The sequence below is a fragment of the Strix aluco genome, chromosome 1, assembly GCF_031877795.1.
Source record: "Strix aluco isolate bStrAlu1 chromosome 1, bStrAlu1.hap1, whole genome shotgun sequence".
Classification (NCBI taxonomy): Eukaryota; Metazoa; Chordata; class Aves; order Strigiformes; family Strigidae; genus Strix; species Strix aluco.
In genome coordinates this window covers 131441203-131468852 of record NC_133931.1, presented here as the reverse complement: position 1 = coordinate 131468852, position 27650 = coordinate 131441203, and the positions used below count along the sequence as shown (strand labels likewise).

The 27650-nt window shown below is 38.5% G+C and overlaps 1 protein-coding gene across 3 annotated transcripts in view; it reads left to right on the top strand.

Moving 5' to 3' along the window:
- SLC25A13 (solute carrier family 25 member 13) overlaps nt 1–27650 on the top strand; it is a 102447-nt gene that overhangs the window by 12810 nt on the left and 61987 nt on the right. For all 3 annotated transcript variants that reach the window (XM_074836158.1, XM_074836169.1, XM_074836148.1), the window contains 3 exons: nt 10618–10671; nt 14721–14863; nt 21466–21581. In XM_074836158.1, the coding sequence (XP_074692259.1) occupies nt 10618–10671; nt 14721–14863; nt 21466–21581 (313 nt within the window). The remainder of the gene's footprint in view (nt 1–10617; nt 10672–14720; nt 14864–21465; nt 21582–27650) is intronic.

Sequence of the window (27650 nt, the reverse complement as noted above, 5' to 3'; positions counted from 1 at the left end):
GAGATAAGAATGGTTTAATAAGTAAATAAAATATAATAACAACAACAATAATAAAATATAGTAATAATAACAAACATAATAATTGTAATGAAAAGGAGTATAATAAAAAAGAGAAAGAGAAATAAAACCCAAGGAAAGACAAGCAATGCACAATGCAGTTGCTCACCACCCGCTGACCGATGCCTGAGCAGTGATCTGCCCCTCCCGGCCAACTCCCCCCAGTTCATATACTGATCATGATGTTCTATGGTACGGAATATCCCTTGGGCTAGTTCGGGCCAGCTGTCCTGGCCATTTGCCCTCCCAGCTTCTTGTGCACCTGCTCGCTGGCAGAGCATGGGAAACTGAAAAATCCTTAAGGTAGGATAAACCCTACTTAGCAACAACTAAAACATCAGTGTGTTAACAACATTATTCTCACACTAAATCCAAAACACAGCACTGTACCAGCTACCAGGAAGAAAATTAACTATCCCAGCCAAAACCAGCTTGCTTTATGTTTTGTGTGACCCACAGTTCGATTAAACAAAGGGGTATATAATGAAAACTAGTGTGAGGTCTCCTGGCTTTTCTGTTCACTGTTTGAAGACTTCCTGGGCTGGCACAGGTTGTGAAAGCTGTGAGGAGGAACCACTGGTAGATCACCCAGTGTTTTCATGAGGCAAAGCATTAATTTTTTGTATTTCAAAGGGCTGGATCAACTGGTCAGAAATAAGTTTTTGGAATTTTACTACGTTTTTGACAGTTGATGACAAAAAGTGAACTCCACTGTCAGCTAATACCAGTACCTACTGTGGGGTGGCAGACATACTGCTCTGAGTTCATTTGGTGATGTCGGGGTGCTGACAGCAACCCAAGTGTCCAAGGAATGACACAAAAGAACTCCTGGTTAATGAGACATTGAAAGAATAGTGCTAGCATTTCTGTAGTATCTTAAACTCTGCTTTATGTTTGGTTAATCTGGTATTTTTAGATTAGTTTAAGTGCCCTCCCCAAAAATGGAAATCCCTTTCTTGGCAGAAGATATTATTTAGTTCTGTTTCCCCCTCTGCTAAAGACGTCTGCCTGAAAGTAATCTTATGATTTTTTTTTTTTAAATTCCTGCCTTTAAATCAGAATGCTCGGTTTGACATCATCATCATTTCCACAGCAACCAAGTGATCTCACAAAAATATTCTGAGGGCAGTGCAGCAGAAATAAATTTAATGTTTTAATGAAACAGTTACTGCTTTATGCAAATATATGTAATAAAATAGACTCAGAGATGAGAAGCCAAAATCATTCAAGCTAAAATCAGAATAGTTTCTAATTAAAATGTATTAAAATGCTGGAAATATTTCTGCAGTTTCTTAAGGAGATGAGAAGTTCTTAATTATTGTTGTCAGGTATCTTACAACTTTTGAAAATTATGGAGAGTTATTGTGAACTCTGTAACAATTTTGATTGAGTTGTGGCAAGTCACTGGCAGATAAATCATTAGTATTACAGTCACTGCCCTACTGTGATTTAGGTCTTCATTGGATTATTTGGTATTCCCACACGAAACTGAAAATTACTTCCAAGTACCCTCTCTGATACCTTCAACTTTCTGTTCAGGTCCTTAGCAAGAATGAAGGTCATACACCCACAGTGGCCTGTGGCAACTGTGTAATCTGCTAATATTTAAGCACCAAGTATTTGTTTATTGTTAATACTGAAGGTTAGAATTGTAAAAGAAAATGTTAAACGGCCTTTACTTTGTAATTGCCCTGTCTTCGGGGAGATGATCTAATAATTTCAAACTGAAGCCCATATGATGGGAGTTGGACAAACAGTGATACCGTTGCTTGCAAGCAAAAGAGAGCTTGTTTGCAAACTCATACTTTGGCATATGTATTGTGAGACGACAGGCAAAAATCTTTAAGGGGAAGAGAGATATTTTGTTATTTGAAAGTCCAGGTTTTCCATCGTCAGAGGTTGACTAGCATGTTTATTTGGAAAAGGTATATAGTTACTGTGACTCTTTCAGCTTTCACAGAGCATGGGCATGGTCCCCATGACCCAGTACTCTGCTGTGCTGAGTGCTGTACAGACAAAAAAGAAAAGAAAAAAAGAACCGATGTTTTTTGCTTATTGCTTCAAGTAGCACAGTGTTACTTTTTGCCCAAGTATGTGTTGGAATGCTGCTGTTATTTTTGTTAGCTATGAGGAAGGATTCTGACCACAGGACTTAAGATTTTCTTTGAGTCTCATCATTTACAGCCTTTAAGTTTGCTTTGTGTGTGTGATGCTGTTTCCATTGTACAGTTGTCTTTTGTTCTTTTTAAGGTTGTGGAATTGGATCCATGCAGACATAGGGATTCATGCCCACTCCCACACCCTTCCCAGATCTCTGAACTGCTGAGGTGTAGCATTTTGAATAGAGTTGAATAGATGGATTTGATTATAAAGAGGATCTTGAAAAGTGAACTTCTATGTTCAAAGAAGAAAACACAACACCGAAACAAAATACATTTACCTGTCAGTTCTTCCTACATAATTCCTGTCACGCAATTATTAGTCAAGACGTGTAATGTATAGGAACTTTTCTCCAGCACATTTCTTTTACTTGCTCATTCACAAGCATGAAGTCACAAATAACAGTTACTCTAGCAACAACTTGAGACAGAGCTTTCCACAAGTTTATAGGCACTGATTGCACGTTTGTATAATTTTTTTTCCTTATCACAGAATTAATAGTTATCTAAGAGCAGATTATTCTGTTATGATACCCCTATTACCCCTATATGGCACTGCTCCAGATTTGCTTTCTTCAAAGGGCAGCAGGTTTTTGTTTATTGCTGCAAATGATCCTGCTCACTCACTGGGACCTTTGTGTCACAGTATAACTTCCATTGCGTTGACATGTGGGAGGCAAAATCACGGAGAAACCTCTTGTAACACTGCTCAGGGTGTCTATTCCTGCCATTATTTGCTGTCCTGGTTCTGTAATTTATGAAGGTGTCAGATAAAGCCTGGCTCACTTCTTGTTAGATTGCTGTATGCACTTCATGGCATCAGGCACAGCACAGGACTCTCAGGAAGTTCCCTGGTGGTGCAGCATCATATCTATTGTTTTGAATCATTTAATTGTGACTCATCTTGGTAGGAGCACCTGATCATTTAGGCTATAAAAACTGCTTTGTGCCATGCCAAGGGGCAGAGTGAACATTTGGGCATTGGGGGCTGGAACTAGGAGCCGGGTGAAACCAGGAGTGATTGTCTCTGTTGAGCTGTGAGCTGTTGGAAATCTTAAGCACCATGAGCATGGGGACCTTGGAGAGACTCATTAGTAGCTTGTATGTTGCATTCAGGGATGGTTCTCCCAGAGCTCACTGGTGCTCTGCATAGCTGTGAGACAACCTTCCTGAAGGTGTCACCTTGTGAGAGCCGTGGTGTTAAATGGCATTCTGTCTTAATTGTGGCTTATCCATTGCTTAATCCTGGTCCAAATACATATTTTATGCTAATAACATTGGATGCCAGGTAAAATTCATGCTGCACTAATAGCCTGCCACTTCTCCCTGACAATTTTTGAGTGACAACAAGTATCTAATCTTCTGCTTCCTCCAGGAACTACTTTTGATCTTGCTGTTACACTGGAGAATTTTCCTATCCTTTGCTTCCTTGGGTGAGGTGACTATTTTCCTGCCAGAGTAAGCCTGAAGTTTAGCTCTAGAAGATGAATTGCTAGCACTGGGATGTGTACAGTACTGGGTGTACAGTAGCACTGTTGTAACAGAACAAGCCTTGGGAGAATCAAAAGGGAAAGTCAACTGGGCTGAGGTAGCCACCAAATATGTTTTAGCAGGTTGACATTCATAATGTTTAGATGTACCTCCATTTCTGAAAGGTGTAAGGAAGCAAAAAGGAGAGCCAGGTAACAGTGTTAGCATCTATTATCCCATCCATCTGTGGTAAGCAGGAGGGGGTATTTTTGAAAAAGTTGATGGAGTTTGAGTTGATGGAAATGTCATTTGACCATTTTGTTAGTAACTCATTTGGAAATAAACTTTTTTATTGAAGAATGCCTAATATATCTCACATATAATTATTGCATTTCTTCCAAGTGAGCTCTGGTTTGCTGAGATACATTGAGATATGTTAATATTACATAATGGCCATAGCAAAGTAACTTGCTTGTGTATCTTTGGATCACAGTCCTGAAGATCATCTGCGTAAAAATGTGTTGTAGAGGATCTGTGAAACAATAGGGAATGTTACTTTGAGGAAGAAGATGGAGCGATGCAGTCAGAGTACTTTAGCACTTTATGATAGAGAGGTAGAGAAAGTGATTGGAGAGCTGAGCTTCTTCTGATAGCAACATGAAAGGTGAAAGAGAAATTCCTGTTTTTCCCAAAGAATTGGTTTTTAGGTTCAGTTTCTCACTGTAGTGTACTACATCATGTTTTGCTGCAGGAATGACAGCAGTTGTATCCTTGTCCTAGTCCAGAGGCTGACTACGAACTAATAGTCCGGTTTGTTCCTAACTGCATGTTCTGATATGTGCTTAAAGGTTGGAGTGAATAGTATTGGTCACAGTATGATGCTTTTTCCTTTTGTTAAACAATTTTGCTGAGTGATGACAATGTCTAACTATTTTTACCACAGTATCGGGCAAGTTTTATGGTCCATTTTCCAGGTCTTTAAGTAGGCAAATTGTACAAGTGTAGATGTATTTTTACATAGCATTAATTAGCTTTCTTGGAAATCCTTGCAGCACTTTCCCTTAAGGTACATACTACTCCCACCTTGGTTTCTGTACCTACTTGGAAGCATTGGACAAACTGGGCAAGTGTTTTCCTGTGTGTATGTAATTGATAACTGTGTGTTGGTCCCCAATCAGTTTGCATGCAAAAATGCTGTCGTTTATTGGGAATCTCCTTGTGTGAGAACCATCTTATGAACAAGCCAGCTGCATTTGCTTTGGGACTTTGAAAGCAGGATCAAAGCTAGCAGGTAATTGCCCAATAAAGTAGGTCTGTTAGCTTTGATGCAGTTGGGGGAAGTGAGGCTTCCACTTACCATGGTGCAGAAGCTGGACTGGGAATTGCCCGGAGATTTGTAATTGTGACAGAGTGAAGATGGATGCAGATAGTTTTGCTTGAGATTTGCCGACTCTGTTAGCTAGCAAATTTTGTTCTGCTTCACCATTGTGTGGGGTAGACTCAGCACAACTGTCTAGTTTCAGTAGTGTTTATTCTGTAGTTCTGCATACTGGATCAGCCTGTAGGATCTGAGACTTTGTTGATCAATGTTAATAACTTTTCTTTTTCTTATGTTAGCTAGGGTTATTAGATTAAGGAATGCAGTAACTGCTACTTAGTGTAAGGTTACACTTTTGCAAAATGTAATGTTTGACTATAAGGATGAGAACTGTTTTTAGAAAATAAATGTGTTTGTCTCAAGGCTGACTGTGCTCAGACTGATCAGACTGAATGTACCTGCTTAGTGATTATCAGCTTCTCTTACAGTGCTTCTTACCCTAAGCCTTTGGGTAGGTATGCCAAATGCCATCTGATTGTATTTTCCTAGGAGAAATACTCAGCTTACTGTTAGGAAATTTTGGTGAAAAGGTCTTTTTGAACTGCATTCTGTGCCAGCTCTGCTTGCAGTTGTCTGGTTCCCTGCTTGGTGAGCTGGTCCACATCTTCCTTGTAAACTTCCCCATGATGCCGAGTTCTGCACAGTTCACTTCCCATTGCAGATCACAGTCAAGTTCTTTTACTTGTAATCCATCATGCAGAAGCAACGGCAGTGCTTTTACTGAGGTGAGAATATGCTGAAGCATGTTGGGCTAATGAAAAACGGTTTTGGGGGCAGCTGAAACAGGAGGCAGTGCCCTGGGCAGATGTTGATGCAGAACACTGTTGTAACTTACGATGCTGCGTGTGATGATGGAAAATGACCAAGGGGAGTTGCTAGGTTAGAAGAATGATTATGTATGTTTGTGATAGTATTAGTGTAAATATGGAAGAAGGGCGATTTTCATCTAAGTAAGCAAGTTAGTTGTATTAAAATACAAACTGGAGTGTTGTTTTAGCGTAATACCCAGTATTAATAGATTTCTGGTCTGAATTCAAACTTGGCCAGTAACTGCACGTTAACTGGTTTCCAATATTTCAGTCACTCATTTAAACAAGAATGTAAGGTCAAACCCTGGTTTGATCTCCTTTGGAGTCGCACATTTTGAGTGTATATATTTAGACAGAAAGAAAATATTAACAATGATCTAATCTGACCTCTTACATAAACCCGGCCACATGTGTTTGAGACTTACAGGTGAACTGAATAACTTGTGATGAAACTAAAGAATACCTTTAGAAGACAGGAGGTTTCAATCTTGATTTGAGGTCTTTTAGTGGTGCCAAATACATGCATTCTTTAGTTGTATTCAAGAATGGAAGAACTTTTAAAAAATAATCTTAATTTCAACATGAAGCTACTGGAGTTTGTGATCCCTTGTTAGGCCTTTCATCAAACATCTTCTCTCTGTATGTGCCTGTAGGTGGTCTCTAGAATTAAGCAGACTGAACTCACCAGTGCCCAGAAGCAAGGCAGCTCCACCACAGCTCCGGTTCTCTGCTTGGAGAGGGGCTGCTCTCCAGCTTTTTACCTGCTCAATTTCAGGAGTTTTTAAAGATAATGAGGTAGAGGGGGACATCTTTACCTCCATCAACTCTCTCCTTTGCACTTGAGCTCTGTTCAGCTTAAACTGTGGGGAAGAAACAATGTGAGAAATGTTTATCTCTCAATCTTTGGTTAGGACTTGCTGTTGTCTCAGTAAACCTTCTGGAATATTGTAGCAATTCTCAAGTATTCCTGAATCCCCATCACCTTTCTACCCTATCCAAACGGTGGCTAGTAGAGTGATCTTTGCCATAAAGGTGAGAAGGTCGGACATTTTATATTTGCCATTAGGTTAATGCTGTGTTGGCATTAATTGATTTTCCTACTGTCCTTTTTCTCTCTTGCCCATCCCTGGTGTTGTTATTCTTTATTGGGTGGAGCATACTGACTACTTTATTAGTCTTTTTGTATCTTTTGATACCGTATACCATCTGACAACCTGTTCCTTCTGCCTTGTGTATGACAAATATATTAATACAGTGGATTGGAAATGTAATATAATTTTCTTTGATTCCCAGTGGATTCTGTTTTCTTGCATTGTTACACAGTTATATTTTTCTGGGAAGAGTCTGTTTGCATTTGTTGTTGAGAGTGAAAGTGAGACTAAAAATGCATGTCAGTGTAAACTGGGCAAAAGTCAACATGGAGAAAAGAGCTCCGCTGGAGAAAATGGGCTGAAATTTAGATCAAGGTGCGAGGGAGTCTAAGGACTTGAACAGCTCCAGCGTGCAAATCAACCCATGTGTTACTGTCCCTCACAGAGCTTTCCCTTTCCCTGTTCAGCCTCTGTCTCCCTTTGCTAAATGTTATTGCTAATGGGAGGGATTTGGCAGTTTAAAATTCAATTCTTACATGGCCTGTGCTGGCTGGTTCTTCATATACATTATAATGTACATATACACATAGTCTGTGGGCTAAAACTTTCAAGTACCCACTTTAGGAATGAAAATCCCTGCTGACATTTTCTGTATGTTATCCCAGTCTTTTCTGTAGCATGTCTTGACTTCGTTATAATCCTGCACTTTAGTTTCTGTACTCTCTGTTGTCTGCTGTTTTTTTGAAAATAAATGTTGTTTGTTGGAGAGATTTCTTCACTGAACCTTACTTAGTAAAAGTTACTGGGTTTTTTTAAGTGTTAGTGTCTGTTACAAAGCATTTCTTTGTAAAGAGCAGTAACAGACATTATTTCCCTCAGATCTGCTTTATCAAATGCCTCCTCATGCAACTAGAGAGCTATCATGCCTACCAGCTCATCGCTGGTTTTATCTCAGGCTGGTTTGCCTTTATGGAGAGAAGATAAAGTAAAATGGAGAAGTCTTTCCAGCAACAAAACACATCACCTAAGCCCAGTTGTATGAAAGTCAGTAAATATCGCCTGAGTTGACTGAAGGAAAAGCAGCTTGTGTCTGTGGGTTATTTTTCATCAGGCATGCTACCCCGTTGGCTTTGCAGTCTTGTTGGCATCAGGTTACTTAGCCTAGCTTCAACTGATAACATAACTGGGAACAATTTTCAGAATGGTATTGAAAGTGATATTTTGACCTTTTTGAGAAGGGGAATCGCTAGTAACGCCTGTCATCGGGATCAGTTCTTGTGTCTGTGTGTGCAGCTTCAGCTGTGCCCACAGCAGGAGATGAATGAAAGCTGAATTAAATACTTCTTCTCTTAGCACTGGTATGGCTGCATTAGCATCGGTCCTCCTGAAGCTGTAACATAACATAATAGAGGCTCTTTTCCTTAATTGGGATCAAACAGATCTTTCGAGATGGAGATTGGTGGATGATACATGGACAAACCAATTAATGCCGTGCTAACCATCCCTTTCCTCTCCTGTTTCCTGGGAATTGGAAGAATGTGGAAGTAGACTGTGGGAAATGGAGGGAAGCCATGGTCCACAGCCACTGCTTGGCCTCTGGTCTGCAGTGTCTCTATGCATTCATTGACTTGAGCAGCTTCAGCCTGTCTTTTAGTATATGGTTTGAAAGAAACTTGCTGTAAAAAAAATCACCCAAATCCCCCCATAATCAAAAAGGGGCTGAAAAGTGGCAGCTGGGCTGTGAGCACATTATGTCTCCCAAGTTTCTCAAGATTGTTCGTGTCAGTGAAACCAAAGGAAAAAGAGTGTAAGTTCAGCTATCAGCATGTACCCTTTTCCTTTGTTCTTTTCGTCCCTGGTTTCTTTAGGCTTAGATTTCTGGGACAGTATAAAATTGAAACTTTAAGGCAGATTATTTTTAATGGCTATAGGTGTGTGAAGTGTCTTTTGTTTGTCTGTATAGTGGCAAGATTCTGGATTGCAGCAGTATAGAAATGTTGGGGGTTTTTTCCACAAAGTTCCCAATTGCTCTAGAGTACCAGATTTTTACAAATGGGGTTAAATTAAATCTCTGCTTACTACACAGTGATTACATTTAGGACAGCTTGTACTTTAGAAAATACACATTTTTAGATTCCCAGCTGCACAATTACACTTTGATTTTTTGCAACTGCCTCCAAACGGATTTCTGTGCAAACACAGAATTGGGACTCCAGCTGTGGACTCTGTCAGTTGAGTCCTAGCATAACTTCAGGTGTGGTTTTTCCCTTTTAAAAAAAACCCTAAAATTTTATGAGAAACATTATTCATACACTTTTCTTAAAATACTCTGGGGTTTTTTTTGGGGGGAAGGGGTGTTTCTTGTATTTTTTTTTTCTTTTTTTAAGTTTTTAAATGACCCATTTAGGGTGAGGAAAATCTTACTAAAGATTCTTCATTAAATGTACATGTGATGATATAATGCTGTTGTACAGACTTACAGAGACTCCTACCATTTTCTGCAGTAGTCTAGTGTGCTACTAGAAATGCACTTGCAGTCACATTCGCCCTTACAGTCTACCATTGCCCTGGAGCGTCAAAAAAGTAGATAGTAATGTTTTATTGATAATGTTTCTGATGTTTAATTCTTAGGTGAGGGTAAGATTTTACATCTTACCCTTTGGCTCTTTATTCCCCGTTACAGAAGTGTTTTCACAAGTTTCGTGAAAATCCAGGTTTGCTTACAAAGTAATTTATTTTTATTAGAAATAGATTGATGTGCTGAATTGACTTATCAAATGATGGTTATTATGTTGGCAAGCAAGATTTTATCAAAGTATCCTGAAGAAGCAAAGGGAAACTCTATAACAGGCACAGACTGAGGGGATGAATCCACTTACTGCCAAAAGCAGCAAATGGATGGCATGGTATGTCAACAAGGAAAGTACTGATGGGCTTTCTCCATAGTGGATATAGAATATTTTTTAATTTAGTGTTTTGGGAAAGAAAAAAATTCTAATTACTTTGGGTTTGTGGTGGTAAATTTAACTTAGATTTTAGTTGGAACTGGCTAGTTGTCTGATCTGCAGAAAAATCTAGATACTGTACTTTCTGAATTTACCTCATCAAAAAGGTCTACACTGTGGGTTTAAATAGTTTAAAATGTTGGAATTAGGGAGTTGAAGTACCAATAAACCAAATAATTATGTTGGAATTCAGTCATTTAGGGAGTTGCTTTTTTGGACAAGTTTGTAAGTCTGAGTATTTTATTCTTGCCATCTATCAGTTGGGGGCTGCATGTGGTACTCTGAAATCCTTAGATGAAAGGTGCTGGAAGTATAAAAATCTATATGGTAAAGATGGTATAATGCCGAATCCCAGCAGAGAGGTATGTTGAAAAGATTGATACTTGAATGTCTTTATGACTGTTAATGTGTGCTTGTTTAAGAACTGCAGGGTTGCGTAAGGGAAGAAGTTGCAACAAAATGTTGAATAACTTAGTGTAAATATGAAGTGAGCAAAATAAGCATGGCTAGCTAAAGCAGTACCTAATTTATCTAAGGTGAACATTTATTTTCATCACTTGTTCCATTGTTTGAATTCTTCCTTTTAAATGACACTTTGACATCTTTTGTATAAATTATGCATATTAATGTAATTATATTTACTTGTAGGTGGCTCTAACCAAGAGAGCTGATCCAGCTGAGTTGAAAACAATATTTTTGAAGGTATGTATAAAGTAAATATTTTACTCTTTCTGCTTAAATTTTTCATATCTTTTGCTCCTTTATTGCAGCATACAACTCTTGATAGTTTTTCCAACCATTAATCATTCACTGTATTATTACCATGTTACACTTAAATACCATTATGGGAATTGAACAATGCTCACCAAGAAGTCAGATACATTCCTGAGTGATTATTGTATTGACTCAGAAGTAGTATTACTATCTTAGAAAAAAACCCACATTGTTCGGAGAATGTGGTGGGAGTTTCAGTATTGTTCCTACACGTGGTAAAATGTTCGTGTAGACACCTTGCTGTTAGACCATTTGGTAAACTTCGTTCTCCTATCCTTCCTTCCTTCAGGGTTATCTCTGCTTCTCTTATTTGCAGAAGTGTTGGGAAGATCACCTTGTGAAGTGGTGGCCATATTTATTATTTAACTAAAAGTCCTTCTGTGTTGGCCTGCTACAGAAGTATACCAGTAAAGAAATGACTCATGTACTTGCTTGTATAGTTGAGAGAAGTGTGCTTTAGTGTTTTGCTAGAAATTGACTTTCTTTGACCCATTTCCTAAATTTAAATACCTATTCCTAACCTTCCTAAGATTTATTAGTACAGTGTCTGTATAGTTTGGTAGTCTGGTATGAAAAAAGAGTACAGAAATTGGTGGGTCTGTAGAATATATATGGGGTAGGTGCCACAGTGCTACAGGGAGCTGTTGTATCTGAATTATTTTTATGACGGTGTTGAGTGCCTAAGAGAGCTCATACTTTTTCCAAGTTCCTCCCTCCACCTTCCCTCTCTCCAGCATCGTGCCCCACTCTCTGTGCACTTCTTGGCATGTTTTCCATTGTCCCTTGTGAGCTATTATTAACTATATGTGTAGGTGTCACTATGTATATTGCCAGTATTTATAGTTTTATCATTTACTGTCAGTATTTATAGCTCTGAAATCAGATTTTCAGTTGAGAAAGCCAGGATTTAACTTATGAAGTCCTGGAACTTGTATCTGTCAGGAGAGCAAAAAGACTTAAAAAAGAATGGGATAATGTGATTTTCAGAGGTAAATGCTTAAAGAGCAGAAGTAAGGCAGCAGAAAAGGCAGACAGGGAGTAGACCACTGACCTGAAAAGATGGTAGCGTTGAGGAAGGGAATAAACACGGTAGAGAGAAGCCTGGTCCCTTCTACTATATGAAGTGGTATTCAGTTGTGGTGGGAGGGTTGGTTGGTTGGTTTGCTGAGAACAGTGTGAAAATTGTTTCCTATCTGCCTGTGGGTATTCACCTCTCTTGTGCTTCTGAAGATGGTAGCTCCCTCAGCTTTCAGTTTTGGTGGATTGAATGGGTCATGGTTGAGCACACTAAACATCGCCTCCAGCTCCTTTTTCTTCCTTTTCTGCTTCCCCTTCCACTGAAAAGAAGGGGTCTCAGTGAAGTGGAGTAATGAAATATAAGCTAAACATTTTGTTCAGTGTAATACAGAAATTGTCATGCCACTTACTACTGAGAAGGAAAAAGGATGAGTGAATGTGGTATGTTGTTTTGTGCTCTGCAGTTAAGCGATGGCCAGATTGTTAATTAAGCTGCTTCAGACAATTATAAGTGGTGAGGCCAGTACAGTTGCTTCTGCAGATTGTGGGATCTTCACTTATAAAATAACTTGACGGACATTCCTTCAACTTCAGTTAAGAATTAAAAAATAGATTGCCAGGTAGGAATGTAGAAATAAATATGAAGCTATCAGTTTAAATACAGTTGATTACAGTCAACTTTTAGCATATTTAATACATCAACCCCCCAATAAAATGTTTGCAAATCTTATTTAAAATGGGGTTGAACTGGTTAATACTTGACTATGTAAAATGTATGTAAATAAGTTACCAAAAAGCCATTAAGTACTATTGTATAATATCAAATTCTCCGTGGGTATAATTGCCAAAGTGGGGAAAAATACAATTGTAAAGAACCATTTTTTTAATGTCTCTCCTCCAAAGCCAATAGAATTGATGTTTTTCTCTTTTTGTTATGATAATTTCCAAGAGTAACTCTACTTTTTCTAAGTCTTCTACCATAACCCCTAAGAGATTAGATTTTAGTCAAAGTGATCAAGCTGACATTTTCCAAGGTCATTTTCTATATGTAGTATAGAGTACGTGATTGGATTTCAAATACACTTGAGTAAATCACAATGACAAGAAACAGGGGGACACTGAAACCTTGTGCTGTTTTCTGTTATTGAGTGCCCTAGCAGGGGGTTAGCCTGGATGAAAAAAATGAAATATAGAAGCATAGGCTGTCTGACTTATTTGATTTGTTTCTCAATAGCAGCTGTGTTAAAAGTTTCTGAGGCTGGGATTCTGAAAGATTCTGTCTCCCTGCAAATGATTACATTGAAATCAATTGATCTGCTAGTTCTTATAAAAGTATACAATTCAGAATTCCTTGCAGTGTATCAACTAGAAAGCTTGTGTTACAAACAGTGTCTATTGAAACAGGAATCCTTAAATGCTAACCAATATATAGATGCCAAAGCAAGTTATGTTTTGTTTGGGCTTGCTTCTCTGAAGCCTTTTTTCTTGAAGATATTGCTGTACCTGAAGACTGTATTTATATAGCACTAGAAGAAAATAATCTACTTACTGTTACACTTTGGCATCCCTCTGAGAGTTATATGCCTACAGCAGGTATAACGGTACTCTGCAGGCACCAGTGTGGCTCTATGAAATGAAAACTGGCAGTTTCCTTCCCTTAGCAGAGCCATAGCAATGTAAAACAAAACATGTCTTTGAAGTACGCTACGAAATAGCAATAGACATCTAATTTATTTATTACTTTAGTGTGGATAATGCTCTGTGGGGAGCTGCAACAATGGTTTATCATCCTACCTTGCCTTAAAAAAAAGAAATTAACAGTTGCTTTCCTGTTCTCAGTGCACATTTGTTATCCCAAGACAAACTGGTTTTTCTTAAAGCAAACACGTGGTTCTGCAAATGTTGCCTGGGATTTCTTTTGCTCTTAATTATTGTACTTAACCTTTTGCTTTCCTTAAAAAACATTTTTAGGGTTGATTTCAAATTTATCCTTCTACAGAAAATGAGGGCTTTAAACTTTGAGGAATGACTGAGGAATCAGGGTAAGGGTGGTAACAAAGAAAATTTTATTTATTTATGTACTATTTTCAAGATATTTCAGTGTTCTTCCTTGATATGTAACATGTTACTGGAGGCTTCTCTTGAGAGCAAATACGCTTGGGTCCCTTCGATAGCTGTTTTCTGGAGTAGTATGCTGGTAACTATGGTATGAAGCAGAAGTAATGTGTGCCAGTGGTGTTTGGTAAGGTGTCAGACTTCTTTTCTTGTTTCTGCAGTGTGCTGAACTGTCAAAGTTCTTGTTTTCTGTTATGTTTTTCTGCAAATGCTATTCTCTGGCCTTCTTTCAGCAGTTCAACCAAGGAGGAGTATCTGTAGGTTCTGCTTTACTTACTGACCAGCTGTGGCTGATGGTGATGCTGTGGAGTTCCTCCAAAACAGCACCCCCAGGTGGACACTCTAGTGGGATCATTTACTCCACTGGCACTGCAATGTTATTTCGCAGGTGTAAACCTCCCTCCTCATCCCGAAGTAGAATGGCTACACAGAAGAGTCATTTCAGATAAATAAGATATGCTGGAGTATCCCGTTGCTGTCAGAGTTTCAGTGGGCCTCACATGCCACATGCAAGTTTGCAAATGCATGTGTGCTTCTTGTTTTACTTCAAAAAGGCATCCAGTACTGGAGCATTTCTAGACTACCATGGAGAAATTGTTGACATGATAAACAAAAAATCATAAAATCATGTAGCTACTGCTCTTCTGGCTGAGAAGCCAAGCCTTTGACTGCTTGAGTACTCTCCTCTTACTCTTTTCTGTTTGGGTGTAGGCTATAGGTTCTTCAGTGCAGAACTGTTACCTGCTGTAACGTAAGCCTGCTCCTGATTGGAAACAATGAGTGGTGGTAATAAATGCCTGGAGAAAGATGTATTTGATGCACTAAATATTGCATTCATTTAACAGTATGCAAGTGTGGAGAAGAATGGCGAATTCTTCATGTCTCCTAATGACTTTGTCACACGGTACCTGAAGATAATTGGAGATGGTTTGCCTAATACAAGCACGGTACAGCTCCTTGCAGGTGTGGTGGATCAGACAAAAGATGGGTAAGTGTGTTTTTCTGTGTTATTTTTTTTCTTTTTCTGTTGTTCATTTAAAAAACACAAAGCCATTCTTCCAAAACAGTCTGATCCCTGAAGAGTGGTGGGGTTTTGTTATGTTTTGTTTTCTCTTGTTACTTTTTTTGGCCTGCAGATACATAAAGCAATACAGTATCTTTTACGTGGAAAGAGGAGAAACAATGTTTTGGGCTGTATGTACCACTTGACTGAGCAAACCATTTTCTGTCTACTACCTATTTTTAATTCCTTGAACCTTTCGTGTTTGTTGGCTAGCCCCCCTAACTCTTGCTTTTCTTTCCTTCCCCGAGGCTTTCTGTCTCTGTTTACTTTATCTATCTGTCACAAACACATTTAAATAGCAATCCAAAATAAGTTTAGATGGTGTAGGAAGAGATCATAGAAAAAGTGCCCCTGCTTTGTTTTGCTGTAGCACTGTTAAAGGTTTTTGCCACTGTTTTTTCGCTTAAGAGGGAGGAGGAGCAACTAAGGTATTTAGGGAGCCACTTTGCAATCTTGGGAAGACAGCAGCAAAGTTGGTTGCACATGGTTTGCATTTGAAAGGCTGACTTTGCCAATAGGCAAGATTAGCTACCCCTCCATCTTCCTCCCCCATTCTTTAATGAAATCCTAGCTTTTGCTTTTGGTACTTGCCCAGGCAAGCTGTCTCTTCACCCATATGAATGCATTTTTTGAACCCTGCCTTTAAAGTATCTTTAGAGAAACTTTAGAATAATTAGCTGTGGACTTAAAGTCTGTAGTTGTGGCATTTTTAGAAACCAGAAAACTTCAAGCATGACTCATATCAGTGGTTGCAGAGAATAAAATGTGAGATAAATAAAGCATGACTAGAGAATGAAGGCTTCCTATGGGACAGATGCATGCATAACTGAGAACTTTTGTAATAGGTTCTGTGCTCTCTTTTCTGCTCAGCCAGCCTCATGTATCTGGCAGCTGGGCACATTAAACCTTGCGGATGAGTTAATGTGATGATTGTTACCCCTTGTAAAAGAATTCTGTAAAAGGTTATATTGGTAACATTGGCATGATGGCAGCAAGAAAGTGGTGGCTTCAGATAGCATTTGACTGAAAATGTTAAACATTTCTCCGATTTCTTCCCTTGGCCTGATGCCTGCAAAAATGGCATTTTCCAAATTGCACAGCTTCAAATCCATTTTGTAATAAGAAGATTGAGAGTATAATCCACATCTTGTGATTTGGATCTCCCTCACAAGAATAAGCTGGTGTCAGGAAGAGCAAAATGTAAAACTGTAGCTGATGTGAACTTGTTGACAAGGTGGGATTTCATAACCTGCCGTGATCTTGTAGGAGTTTTGTGGTGTAGAACTGAGGCTTCTAATTGCTGCTTTCTGATGTGGGCAAGGACTGGCTTTGCAGTCCAGACTCTGCAGTGACAGGGGACTGCATGTTCCTAACGTGTCTTTGGAGAGTCTCTTCTGGTATTCAGGCTGTCTTCTTGTTTAGCTGCTATATGAATATGTGGAAGAATGGAGAAAGTTCAGGAAGTGATTGGCATCCTTCTCCCTCTAACCTGGCATTGTAGCATTTTTTGCCATGTGGCCAGGCATTTGTACCTTCTTCTAGTGGTGTATAAAGTAATTCGCAGAGTGGTCATCTGAAGCAAGGGTCAATTGCTTTTTGGTTCCTGGAATGAAATCTCCTAGGGATGGCAATAGAACCTGCTGGTCTTCTCCTATTGAATTCTTTCCAACTTGGCAGTCCAGAGCTCCTAGTTTTAAAGTGAAGTACAAAACTGCTTTTGTTAGTGTTCATTTTTAATAGGCTGCTCAGTGTTTAGAGACTTAACACGTGTTTAAGGTCTTGAGAGCCTGTTCCATAATTTAGCTTTATTTCTAGTATAAAATAGAAGGTAGCTTGCAAGAGCAATGACAAGTTAATTTTGTTATACTGTTAGTGGCTTAAAGTAGTGTGGTTCTGAAAATACTGCTAGGCTATTTCTAGAAGCATTTATCCACTGTCTTGGATCCCTGTTTTACTTTGAAGAAGCATCTGTTCTTCATGACTGGTGAGCATGACCACTCTTTACTAAAAGGGTCTGAGCCCAGAATCACCGGGGTTGTTCCTAGCACTTTTTAAAATGCTTTTTAATTCCTTCTGATTTTGGTGAGAAGTTAGGTATAGGTACCAAGTGTAATCAGGGAGAAATACAAAAATGGGTAGGTGACAGATGAAAGGCAGACAGCACAAGAGCTTCTGACTCATGAGCAGAGCAAATAAATGGGCAAGAGTTGCTTACCCCACAGCTGAAGAAGTCCTGAGTGTGAAGTGTAAAGAACAGTAGCTCTTATGTACAATCTCATTGTGGTTGCTGTGGACAAGATCTCTCATGTAGCTCTAGCACAATTCCTGCATTGCCAGAGGTTAAGGATTTGAGAGTATCTATAGGAGCTGCTGTTGGTGTGACAAAGGTATGAGACCTCTCAAGGCAGACTGTCGTTCAATGAATATCTGTTGCCATGGAAGCAAGTTTTGCCTCCATCTTAAATCAGGGCACAGGGTTATTTGGAGGTAGGCTTTCCTTCTGTCCTCTTATGGAAGCATCTTTTTAAGGTTTTCCTTAAGGAAAGTAAATGCTTTTCTTGCCGATGGCCAGAAAAGCCTTTCAAAGTAGTCGATCAATAATAGCACAGATTTTTTAAAAGAGTTGTATTGTGTGGCTGTAGTTTGTATGAGCAGGCTTAAGAGCCTTCACTGGTTCCTGGCCTTAAGCTTCTCATTTCTAATTTTAGATTAAAAAAAATACTTCAGCTGGATTAGAAACTCCCCCAAAATACAGTGGCTTTCTCAAGGCCTATCAGCAACAGGCCAGGCATTTTTCATCTTGCCTACTGTAACATACTGTTTTTCAGTCATTTGTTGTACTTTAAGCATCTGCCTGACAAAATAAGTATTTACTGCACATCTCTGTTTGGACTGTAGTAACTAACACTTTACTGAGAAATACTGTATGCTTTATTTTTAGAAAGGACAAACTATTCAAAAATAACACTTGGAAATGCAAGCATTTTCCATTATTATTGGATATAAATTTATCTTCTAATGCACCAATTTACACTATACTTAGTTTACCTAGGTGCAGCGTAAAATAATAGATGTAGCTTCAATTTGTGTCCCATTATGTTATCATGTTTAAATTGCTGATACAGTAAAAACACATGCATTGATTTCTGAAGAAACCTCTTCATCATTGCATTTCTATGTATTATTACAGTGGGTAATGCCTTTTTTTTTTTTTTTTGCATGGGTACATGCGGACTTTCTCTGGTGGGAATGCATCATGTCTGTGTGGTGCACAGATACCATGGGTGTGAAGTAGAAGCATGGAATAAAGGAGAGAGTAGTAAATTTTGCTGCACCATACCCAGTTGTTGTGTTTGGACGGTAGCTCTTGTGTGTGTATTTTTTTAAAATATCAAGATTTCAGCCTTTCCGAAAAAATTATGCAATATTGGCACTGATAATGAGGATGTGAAGGCGAGGGAAGACTTTGACCAGTTGAGTAGGGTATCTTCAAGACTGAAATAAGATTTTGTAAACATTTCAGCTTCCTCTCTTTGCGCCGTTAAAATCACTAGGCTTTTCTCTGCTTTTGTAACATAAATGAGCACTTGTTTAGGTAGATAAAATAACTCCTAAGTAGTATATTGAAGTCCATGTTAATATGTGCTGTTTAATGACACCTAATGATATTCAGTGAAGGGTTATGCTGAACCCAAAAGGGTGATGCTAAACCAGAGAGAAAATGTGTTACCCAGGCAACTACCCGTGTGCGGTATAGAGAAGGGAGCATATGGCTATGTAGTACACATTATTTCAGCATCTTTAAGCATTAAGAATCACACGTGTAATTGACTGTGAAAAATTACTGCTCAGTTACTGTATTGTATGGTCATAATAGAAGTAAATGAATACGTCATTGTTGTTAGAATAGATCTGTTGGGAATCACTACCAGGCTAGTCTACTTAGGGAGCAAAAATACAATAAGAAGAAAATAGCTGGTTTAATTAACATGTAAAAATTGGGTTAATTTGAATTCAGCTGGCACAGCAGATATTAATGTCTCTTCTTTAACAGTCTGGCTAGAACAGCACAATTTGTACATTTTTAATCTTCCTAGTACTATGAATAATTGTTTTTAAAAATGGATATGGGGTTATTTTAAGCACCTATCTCTGACTTATTAGGGGGTTTATTACTTGCAAGTACTGACAAAGAATGCTTCTACCAGTATAAAATCTTGTAGCAAGGTTAATAGGTGGAGTTTCATCAAATCCAGTCCTAATAACACAAAATATGTTCTTAGCGTGGTGCTAAGATTCTGCTGGGATAGGTGCTGTATTTCTTTTTTTGTGCTGTCATACTGTGTTGGGATCTGTTGGTAAGGACATATGCTGCTGTTGTTTCACACAAAAAGCAGCTTTATCAAAATGATGTTGGCAGATACTTTACATTTTTAATTCTAAACCTATTCTGGAGTCTTGTTGCCTGCTCACTGTTTTGTTCTTTCTGTGTGTGGGCTTTATAATCTTTGGGGCAGAAGAACTCAGTGCTTTGTATCTGTTTGCTGTTGTGGAAGTTGTCAGGTATGTAATCAATAATAATGGGTAACAATGAGCTTTTATAACCTGTAAGTCACATAATAACAATAAATATGCATAAATGCAAAACTAAGTAGGTTGTGATGTATTAGTTTAAAATTGAAGGAAATGTTGCATTTTTAAAAATTTCTTTTGCCTTAGGAGAGATGGAAGTTTTCTTTCCTATAAAGACTGAGTATCTGTGTATTCTGTGTCTTAAAAGTGGCGAGTACTGAGCGCTCCTAAGGAACTTTGAATAAATGACTTGATGGCTTACCCATGTGCTAACATGTGCATATGTAGCAAGTCATTGGCTTCTTTGCCAGTAAAGCTTAAGGCATGCTTATATGTTTACTGGCATCATCAATTGTGAGTTTAATATTAAGAATACCTGAGGAGGTTTCTTCTTATTTGTTTCTCACACTGTATAACCTATGGTGGCAAGTTCCCAGAGCTAATTATTTGTTAGACTATTTCTGACTCTACATATGCTTTCTTTTACTTTTATTTAGTGCATATATATTGAGGGAGGTAAAGTAGAACAGCTTTTTGGCCTTCTCTGTACCGTGGTTTTTTTTAATGTCCTCTTTTGTTCATCTTCTCGTGTTCTTCACGGAAATCCGCTTCTGTTACCCTGTGGGTGTTTGGCTTCTGATGTTCAGCAAGCACACTTCTGTGTGGCTTGAAATTAATTCCCTTAAGACAGGGTGACTGGAAATTGCTGTATAGTCATGGGTCATCTTAACTTGATGGAATGAATGTCTTTTCCAACCTATTGAAACACTTTGTTCTTCACTGTTATTGCATACTGAGTGGAAGTTTTAATTGAACTGGCTGCAGTGTCATTTTGAGTCTAAGTCCTAAGGGTACAGTTAGTTTCTAATTAAAAAAAAAAAAAATTTGTTTTTGTGTGTGTTTCTTGACATTTGTTATGCTGAATTTTGTGCTTCTCAAAAATAAATCTTTGTTTTCAGCTATTGCCATGTGAACCCATTAAAGCTATGTGCTTGCTACACTGACATAAAGCAGTCTTGAGAGAAGGCAATCTTAAACCTCCCAGATTGCCAGCAGGCCCTGCAGCCACACATTTGAAGATGATTTTAAACTGTGCAACCTAGACATTAAAGAAGTAGCAAAACAGAAGAGTGGTTGGCCTTTGCCTCTTTAAGAATAGAAGTTTGATCTCCATTTGAACTTTTGGGTGTGATCCAGAGAAATTAGAACTACTCAAGGTCTTTGCTGTATCAAATCTACTGCTGGAAACAATGCCAAGTTGTCTAATTATGTATTTCTGCTTATTAGCTAACTTAGGGAAGGGCACCTTTGCTTTTATCTGTGCTCTGCTACTGCACTTGAGTATTGGGAACCTAGCTGTAATGATGAATTTGAATAAACTGCTCTTGGGCTGAGGAAGAATGTGCAGACTACTGCTTGAAATTTGTGACTCAACACGCAGGACTGGAGGGCTGTGATGGATGACTAATAAGTTGCTAGCAAACAGATTACACATTCTGATCGGTTCCTTCTGAAGTGACTGGCAGCATGTAGGTCTTGAATGGATTTGCTTTCCAAAAGCCTTAAGTACCGATTCTTGAGGGAAGTTACTCATATCTTTATTGGCTCTCTGTCTTGCCAGCGGAGGGAGGTAGGCTCCCCCAGGGGGCAGTTCAGTTAGACATTAAAGCTGAGGTGAGTAGCCACACTGAGTGCTTTGCTTATTTTATGTTCTGTTGTGACTTGCTGAGAGGAATAGTTCCTTGTTAACAAAGTCATTTCCATCTAGCAATATAAAGGCCTCCTCACAGCATTGGTGATAGGACCTTTTAGGATAAATTTTAATCCCTATTGATAACATTTTGTACACACTTTGGTTGTGATCTTATTTCTTTTGTATAATCTATGTTATATTGTATTTCAGTTTTGTGCAAGCAAGTGGTTTCATAGCTCTTGCTTTTTCCTTCGTCCCTTAGGTTGATATCCTTTCAAGAGTTTGTGGCATTTGAATCAGTCCTGTGTGCTCCAGATGCATTGTTCATAGTAGCCTTTCAGCTGTTTGACAAGACTGGCAAAGGAGAAGTTACTTTTGGTAAGATTGTTCTTAAATGTACACTCTGAGTTTAAAAATACCTACTTATGCCAAACTCTATTTCACCTTCTGTTACTGTAGGAAACAGTGATTGGTAGTGGAACTACACTAGTGCCAAGCAACTTTCTGGCTGAATTTTTTTTAATCACTTACATGTGTACGATATGAAGTCAAGGTCATGGTCATCTTCATGGTTTTCTCTGGAGAACTGGTCACATCTCTTTTTCTCTTCCCCAAAATGCTTGTGCAGGTCTTCAGAACAGCAGTGGAAGGTGACTATAGGAAATGATTGTAAAACTGCAAGAAATTTGTCAGAAGACTTGGGTGAATGTTGAGTCTGAAATTACTCTGAATTAATTTTTGTTGAAATTGGCTATATTTCAAGCTGGCTTCCTTTTAAGTCTTAAAACTTTCTTCTGTGAGATTTTAGAGTAATAAATCCATTATTACCTGTTGTGTCCCGCCCCCCCCCCCCGGTGCATTGGAGGTGTGGTGTTTGCACTGACAACATGAGAAATGCTCAGGCCAGTTTAAAACTTGATTATGGGGACTATTTATTTCTAAATACCAGAGAGACAGCTTTTAATATCTGCAGGACGATCTGCCACCTGCCTAATGATAAGGGCCGTTATGTCTGGAAGAAGGATTCAGAAATTAGCAGTTTTGAATAACTTCAGACATTGAGTTTGGACTTCAAAAAGTATGGGGGATTTTTTTGTCCTAAGTACTTATGCGGGATAAAATTTCTATTTCTAATCTGCTACATTTGGACATGGTTATCCATATGTCTCAAGTTTTATTAACTGGTTGTTAAACAGTTTTAAGTAAAAGGAAAGTTGGATGACGTTGACTTCTGTCTTTCCAAAATGTATGGTTCACATGTCCTTTGTCTTTTGCTAGTATTCCCCACGTGTTTTATGCTCAGTTAAAAAAGCCCTTCCCTTTCCGTTTGAACTGAAAAGATCCTGTTACCATTGCTTGAAGCATCATTGTATTCCTTCTACCATCTCCAAAAATCTGTATTTGAAGTTGCAGCTGGTGAGAAGACTTGCTGTCTCTTCTTGTGTCTATTTTGGTTTTTTATTATTTTGGTTGTCTGTTGAGGTTGTGAAAGATGTGCTTTTTGTGTGCAATATTACTTGTTAGAACAGCTTTTAAAAATTACTACAGATGCTAAAAGATTTGAAAGAATTTCAGGAAAAAGTTATGCTGATCATAACCTTGATGAAGGAAGTATTTTGTGCCTAACAGTCTTGTGCATGTGTGTGGACAGAGAGGCAACGAGAGATGGCATGCTTTTAAATCGGGAGGGTGCGCATATTTTGCAGAGGTTTTGTTCCAGTGCAGACAAACCAGGGTTCCTGGAATGCCTGTGATGTGCAGGTTCTTGTCTGCGTCAGAGCCCCCGGTTGCTTGGAGCGCTCGTTCATAATCTAGGAAAAACTGTAGTTGTTTGATCTGAATGCTGAATCAGTCCGACTTAACTTTTTAACTCTTGGCATTCTTGTTCATATTTTTCCTGCTGGCAAATGCTTCCCTTGGGGTTTGACACAGTGAGTCAAGAGATTTGTTTGGCATTTGAAGTCCGTTGAAGTCCTTCTAGTGATGCGAGAAACTCCTGTGCTGGGCTGTATTTAAGGTATTTGAAAGAGGAGACAAGCCAACATTGGCAGAACCTCAGATAGTTTTTTCTAATTCCTTCCTCTCCCCCTTTGAAAGCATAAATGCATTTGTAACTTGTGTATAGTACCTTGTGGCTACCACCCCAGCAAATGCCTGGAGTGGCAAGGATGTGAGGGCTGTCTCAGTGTTGTGTATTCTCAGCAGAAATGGTTGACCTTTACACAAAGCTAGTTTCTATTTTGTGTCGTAAGAAAAAAAGCTTTTTTCCCCCCCTATTATGGAAAAAAACCCTAATATTTTCACAAATAAATTATTACAATACTGTCCTGTAACTTTGTCACTCAGTGCCTCAGTCATGTGTCTTTGAGGTTAATTATGAGATCTTTTTCCATTGACTTGAATGAGAGTGGGATCAAGTCCTTATCAAGGTTAGGAGACTTAAATAGGGGTTTTGTATACTGTGGAATTACAGTGTGAAAGGAACAGAAGAAAAGGGAAAGGATCGTTTTTCACTATATTGCTGTTAAGTGTAGTATCTCAGGGATCCCATTATAAGTGTGTATCTCATTTTATTGTTGTAAAGAAACAGCATGGCTTATCTGTGCAGTCATTGTTTTTCTGTATACTGAGATAATGGTATAAATATTTTAGCTTATACCGAATGGAATATAGGGCTTCCCAGCTGTGAACTTCACATTTTCTACTAAGGAAATCATCCAAATCTTATTCATCCACAGGTGCACTTAGCTTGGCACCTTTGTAAAACAAATTAATAATGGGCTTTGTGTCAGTGAGCTTTTACACTGAATACCACATCCAGGCTGTGGATATTTAGAGAAGTGTTCTGAGTAAAGAAGTTCCAGTATTTAATACTTTGCACTTACTTTTCTTGCAAAATGCTGTACTCTTACTATAGCTTCTGGGTTGGAAATGCCTTTGCATTTAAACCATATGTTGACATCTCTACAATTCTAAATGTTTCATTTCTTTCAAGTTGCAAGTTAACTGTACCTGGTTCTTTGACAGAGCTAGCATCTATTTAAAAGGGCTGATGCACTAGCAGTGTGGGTACATGGAGCGGCGGGTGGGAAGTATTTCTAGTTTATTGCTTTTCAAGCTGAATGAAATGGCCACTAGTAAATTAGTGGCCAGTGGCTGATTGAGACTACACCTGGCCGTTGCATCATGTCGTAGATTTATCTGCTGCTGAAGTGTCAAAGCTTTGACAGTTTGCAAGGAGTTAAAGCTCTCAGCAGGAAAGTGGGAGGAAGTTTAGCTGGCTTTTAAATTCGAGGCAAAGAGCAAACCATTGCTTCTTACTGTTGAGTGTTGACAGGCACATAAAAGCTGATAATGTAAGTCCAGGGGTTTAAGAGACTTAGTAGAGTTGCTTTTTTGTCGTATGACTGTATTTTAATGCCTCATTAAAGAAGCAGAGCCCTTTGAAATTCTTTACTAGATGGCGTTTAAAAAAAGACAAGGTGGTTGGGTGAAAATGTCAGTGTTTAAAAACTAAGTTGTCTTAACCTCCATCTCTAATTTTGGGTGGATAAATGAAATGATGGGAGCTAACAGTTCTGAGCTGTGAATAATGCAGCAGTGATATTCAGGGACTGGAACTTTCCTTTTCTTATACTGGTTCTCACAGCCCTAGTGAAGGGCAAAATAAGTGGTGTCCACGTTGGTTTTGCTCACAGAGAAAGGAGAGGCACAAAAAGAGATGTGATTGCCTGAGTCTGTGCTGCCAACTGGCGTTGAACCTGGCTTTGAAAATTTTCATTCTGATTTGTTTTAAAGTAGAATTTCCCACCAGACAGAAATCCTTGCTCTTGTACTTAATGAAACGTAGATGTGGTATAGTGTGTGTTTTTCTGGTATTGGGGTTTCTTTTAAAGGTCCTCTAATTCAACCTAAAGCTGTTTCAAAATGGATGCTGTGCTGTGCTGCTTTGAGAAATATGAGTATGCTGTAAAACAAGTCAGTCCTTTAATTTAAAAAAAAAATGAAAAAGCAAAACAAAACTCCCCAAACCCAGCAAAAACGCAAAGGGAATGGAGAACCCAAACCCAAAATTACTGTTTGTTTAGTGTAACAGCTGCAGAATCGAGCAATGTATTCTGATTTTGTCTCAAAACAAAACTTTATTTACATGTAGACAGCAGCTATTGTGGGTCTCTGCTTCTGTTATTAATTATATCAGTACAGTTCTTAGATAAACACATCAATTAAGGATACATCCTACTAAGCTCCTGTTTGCTTATCTGATACTTGAGTTGCCTGAATACTTGTTTGTAAACTTTCTAAAAGCACATAGCTTGTAACAATATACAGCTACACAGCTATTGTGATGAGCTTCAGAGTTTTTCTCTATGATAACGCTCTGATACTTTTCCAGTATGCAAAGAATTATTACAGGAGTCTCACAATTGCTTTCCTGACCAAAGGATTAGGTTCAGACTGTGTGAGCTAGCTCTTGCTTTTGTCGCAGAGGATTATTTATTTTATGCTTTGCCTTGTAATTGCTTCGTATGACTTGGCTCTTCTTATGGGATCTGTAATTCTTTTTCTTGCTCAACACCCAGCATAGTGATGCCCAGCCTGGTAACAGTCAGTACCATGTAAAGCAAGGAAAAGCTAAATCTGAACTTCCAAAATAAATTGCTGAGGCTGTAAGCTTTGATCACTTGATAAATTGTGATATTCAGTATTTCTCAGTGAAATTTCCATTGCTGGTTCAAATTGGTTAGAAACCATTTGTAGCTAGCGATGTGTTAGCTTACACCTACACAGTGAAACATTTGTTGGTTTATAAATGACAGTTGCCTAGATATGATGATCCCAATGGCAACATTACAAATGCAAAATTTGTTTAGTCTCTGGTATTTTTTGTTGTTTGTACTATATTTTGCACAGTTTTAATTAAAAGAGGATGTAAGGTAGACTCATTAGTATATTTATTTTCTTCAAAACAATTTTTGAAATCTTCTTGATAGTATTTTTGGAGAACTTCATTTCTAGACATATGTCAACTTGGCAAGTTTTTTTTGTTTTGTTTTTTCTTTTAAATAAAATGTTATGTAATCAGGAAGACTTTCATGAAGGCATCTTAAGTAAAACAAAGCCTGTTTAGTCACAAAGTGAATCTGTCATTTTAAGTATTAGGAGAAGCTCCATCCTCATATACAATTGTGTTTCATTTGTCTAGAAAATACGATTGAGTTTTCTAAATCATCCAGAACTGAAATTTGGTGTTTTGGTTTGTTCTTTGTTGTTGGTTTTGTTTGGTCTTTTTTTTTTTTTTTTTTTTTTTTCTTAATCAAAGTTGCCTACTGACAAACATCAGGCTGAAGGCTGAGCATATCTCTTGTTCATTACCAAAACCCAATGAATGATCATAGAATCATCAAACAGTTTAGATTGGAAGGGACTGTGACAGCCATCTGGTTCAAACGCTTGCAGGGCCATCAAGACCAGGTTGCTGTGGGGCAACATCCAAATAAGGTTTAAAATATTTCTGAGGATGAAGACTGCGGCCTCTATGAGCAAGCATCTTCCAGTGTTTGACCACTGTTATAGTGAAAAATAATTTCCTGATGTCTAGTTGGGATTGCCCATGTTCCACCTTTCATCCATTGCTTCTTGTCCTTCTCCATCTTCCCTTCACCCTCCTGTTGGATAGTTGTAGACAGCAACGAGGTCTTCCTTTAGCCCTCCATTCTCCAGGTTGAGAAAACTTCATACCGTCAGCCTCTTCATGCATGTCATGTGCATCACCCCCCAACTATCTTATATGGAGAAAATAGAAGTGGTATTTTATTTTAGTTAGCCAGGTTATGATGTTTACCTTGGTGAAGTGATCTGTTTTTTTTTTTATTATTATTCTTCAGGGCAAAAGGAGTAAATTTAGTTTTTATGCCCTTGTGTGGCCTAGTGCTTTCCAAACCTGTGGTCTTTGGGTTCTGGCAGTTTGTTGCTCACTTCTAAGGAGGCCAGGAAAGGTAATAAAGAAATGTAAGGCTGTTGCCAGTAAACTGAAATTATGGATATCGACGACTCAAATAGAAATATTTTTAAGGGATTGCATCTTGGAAAAATATTGAAAACCTTTTCTGTAAGCCAATTATGTAATATTCCGTGTATAAATTCATGTTATTTCCCCTTACATCCAAGGAGGACAGAAGCAGCAGGCAAGCTTGGAACCAGAGTCTTAACTGCTGAGAGTGATGGTACTCTTGGAAAGAGCCTGCTTTTTTTGTGGGGTATTTCCAGTGTTTACCAGAGGTAACAGAAGTGCTTAGGTCTCTCAGTGAAAAAATGGGGCCAAGCTGAATTGGACAGTGTATGGGTATGTCATGAGGAAGTGAATTCATTGTTTTTAGAAGTGAGAAGAGCGCAACCAACCAGAGCAGGGGGAAGATAAGAGGATAAAAAAGTAAGAACATTTTC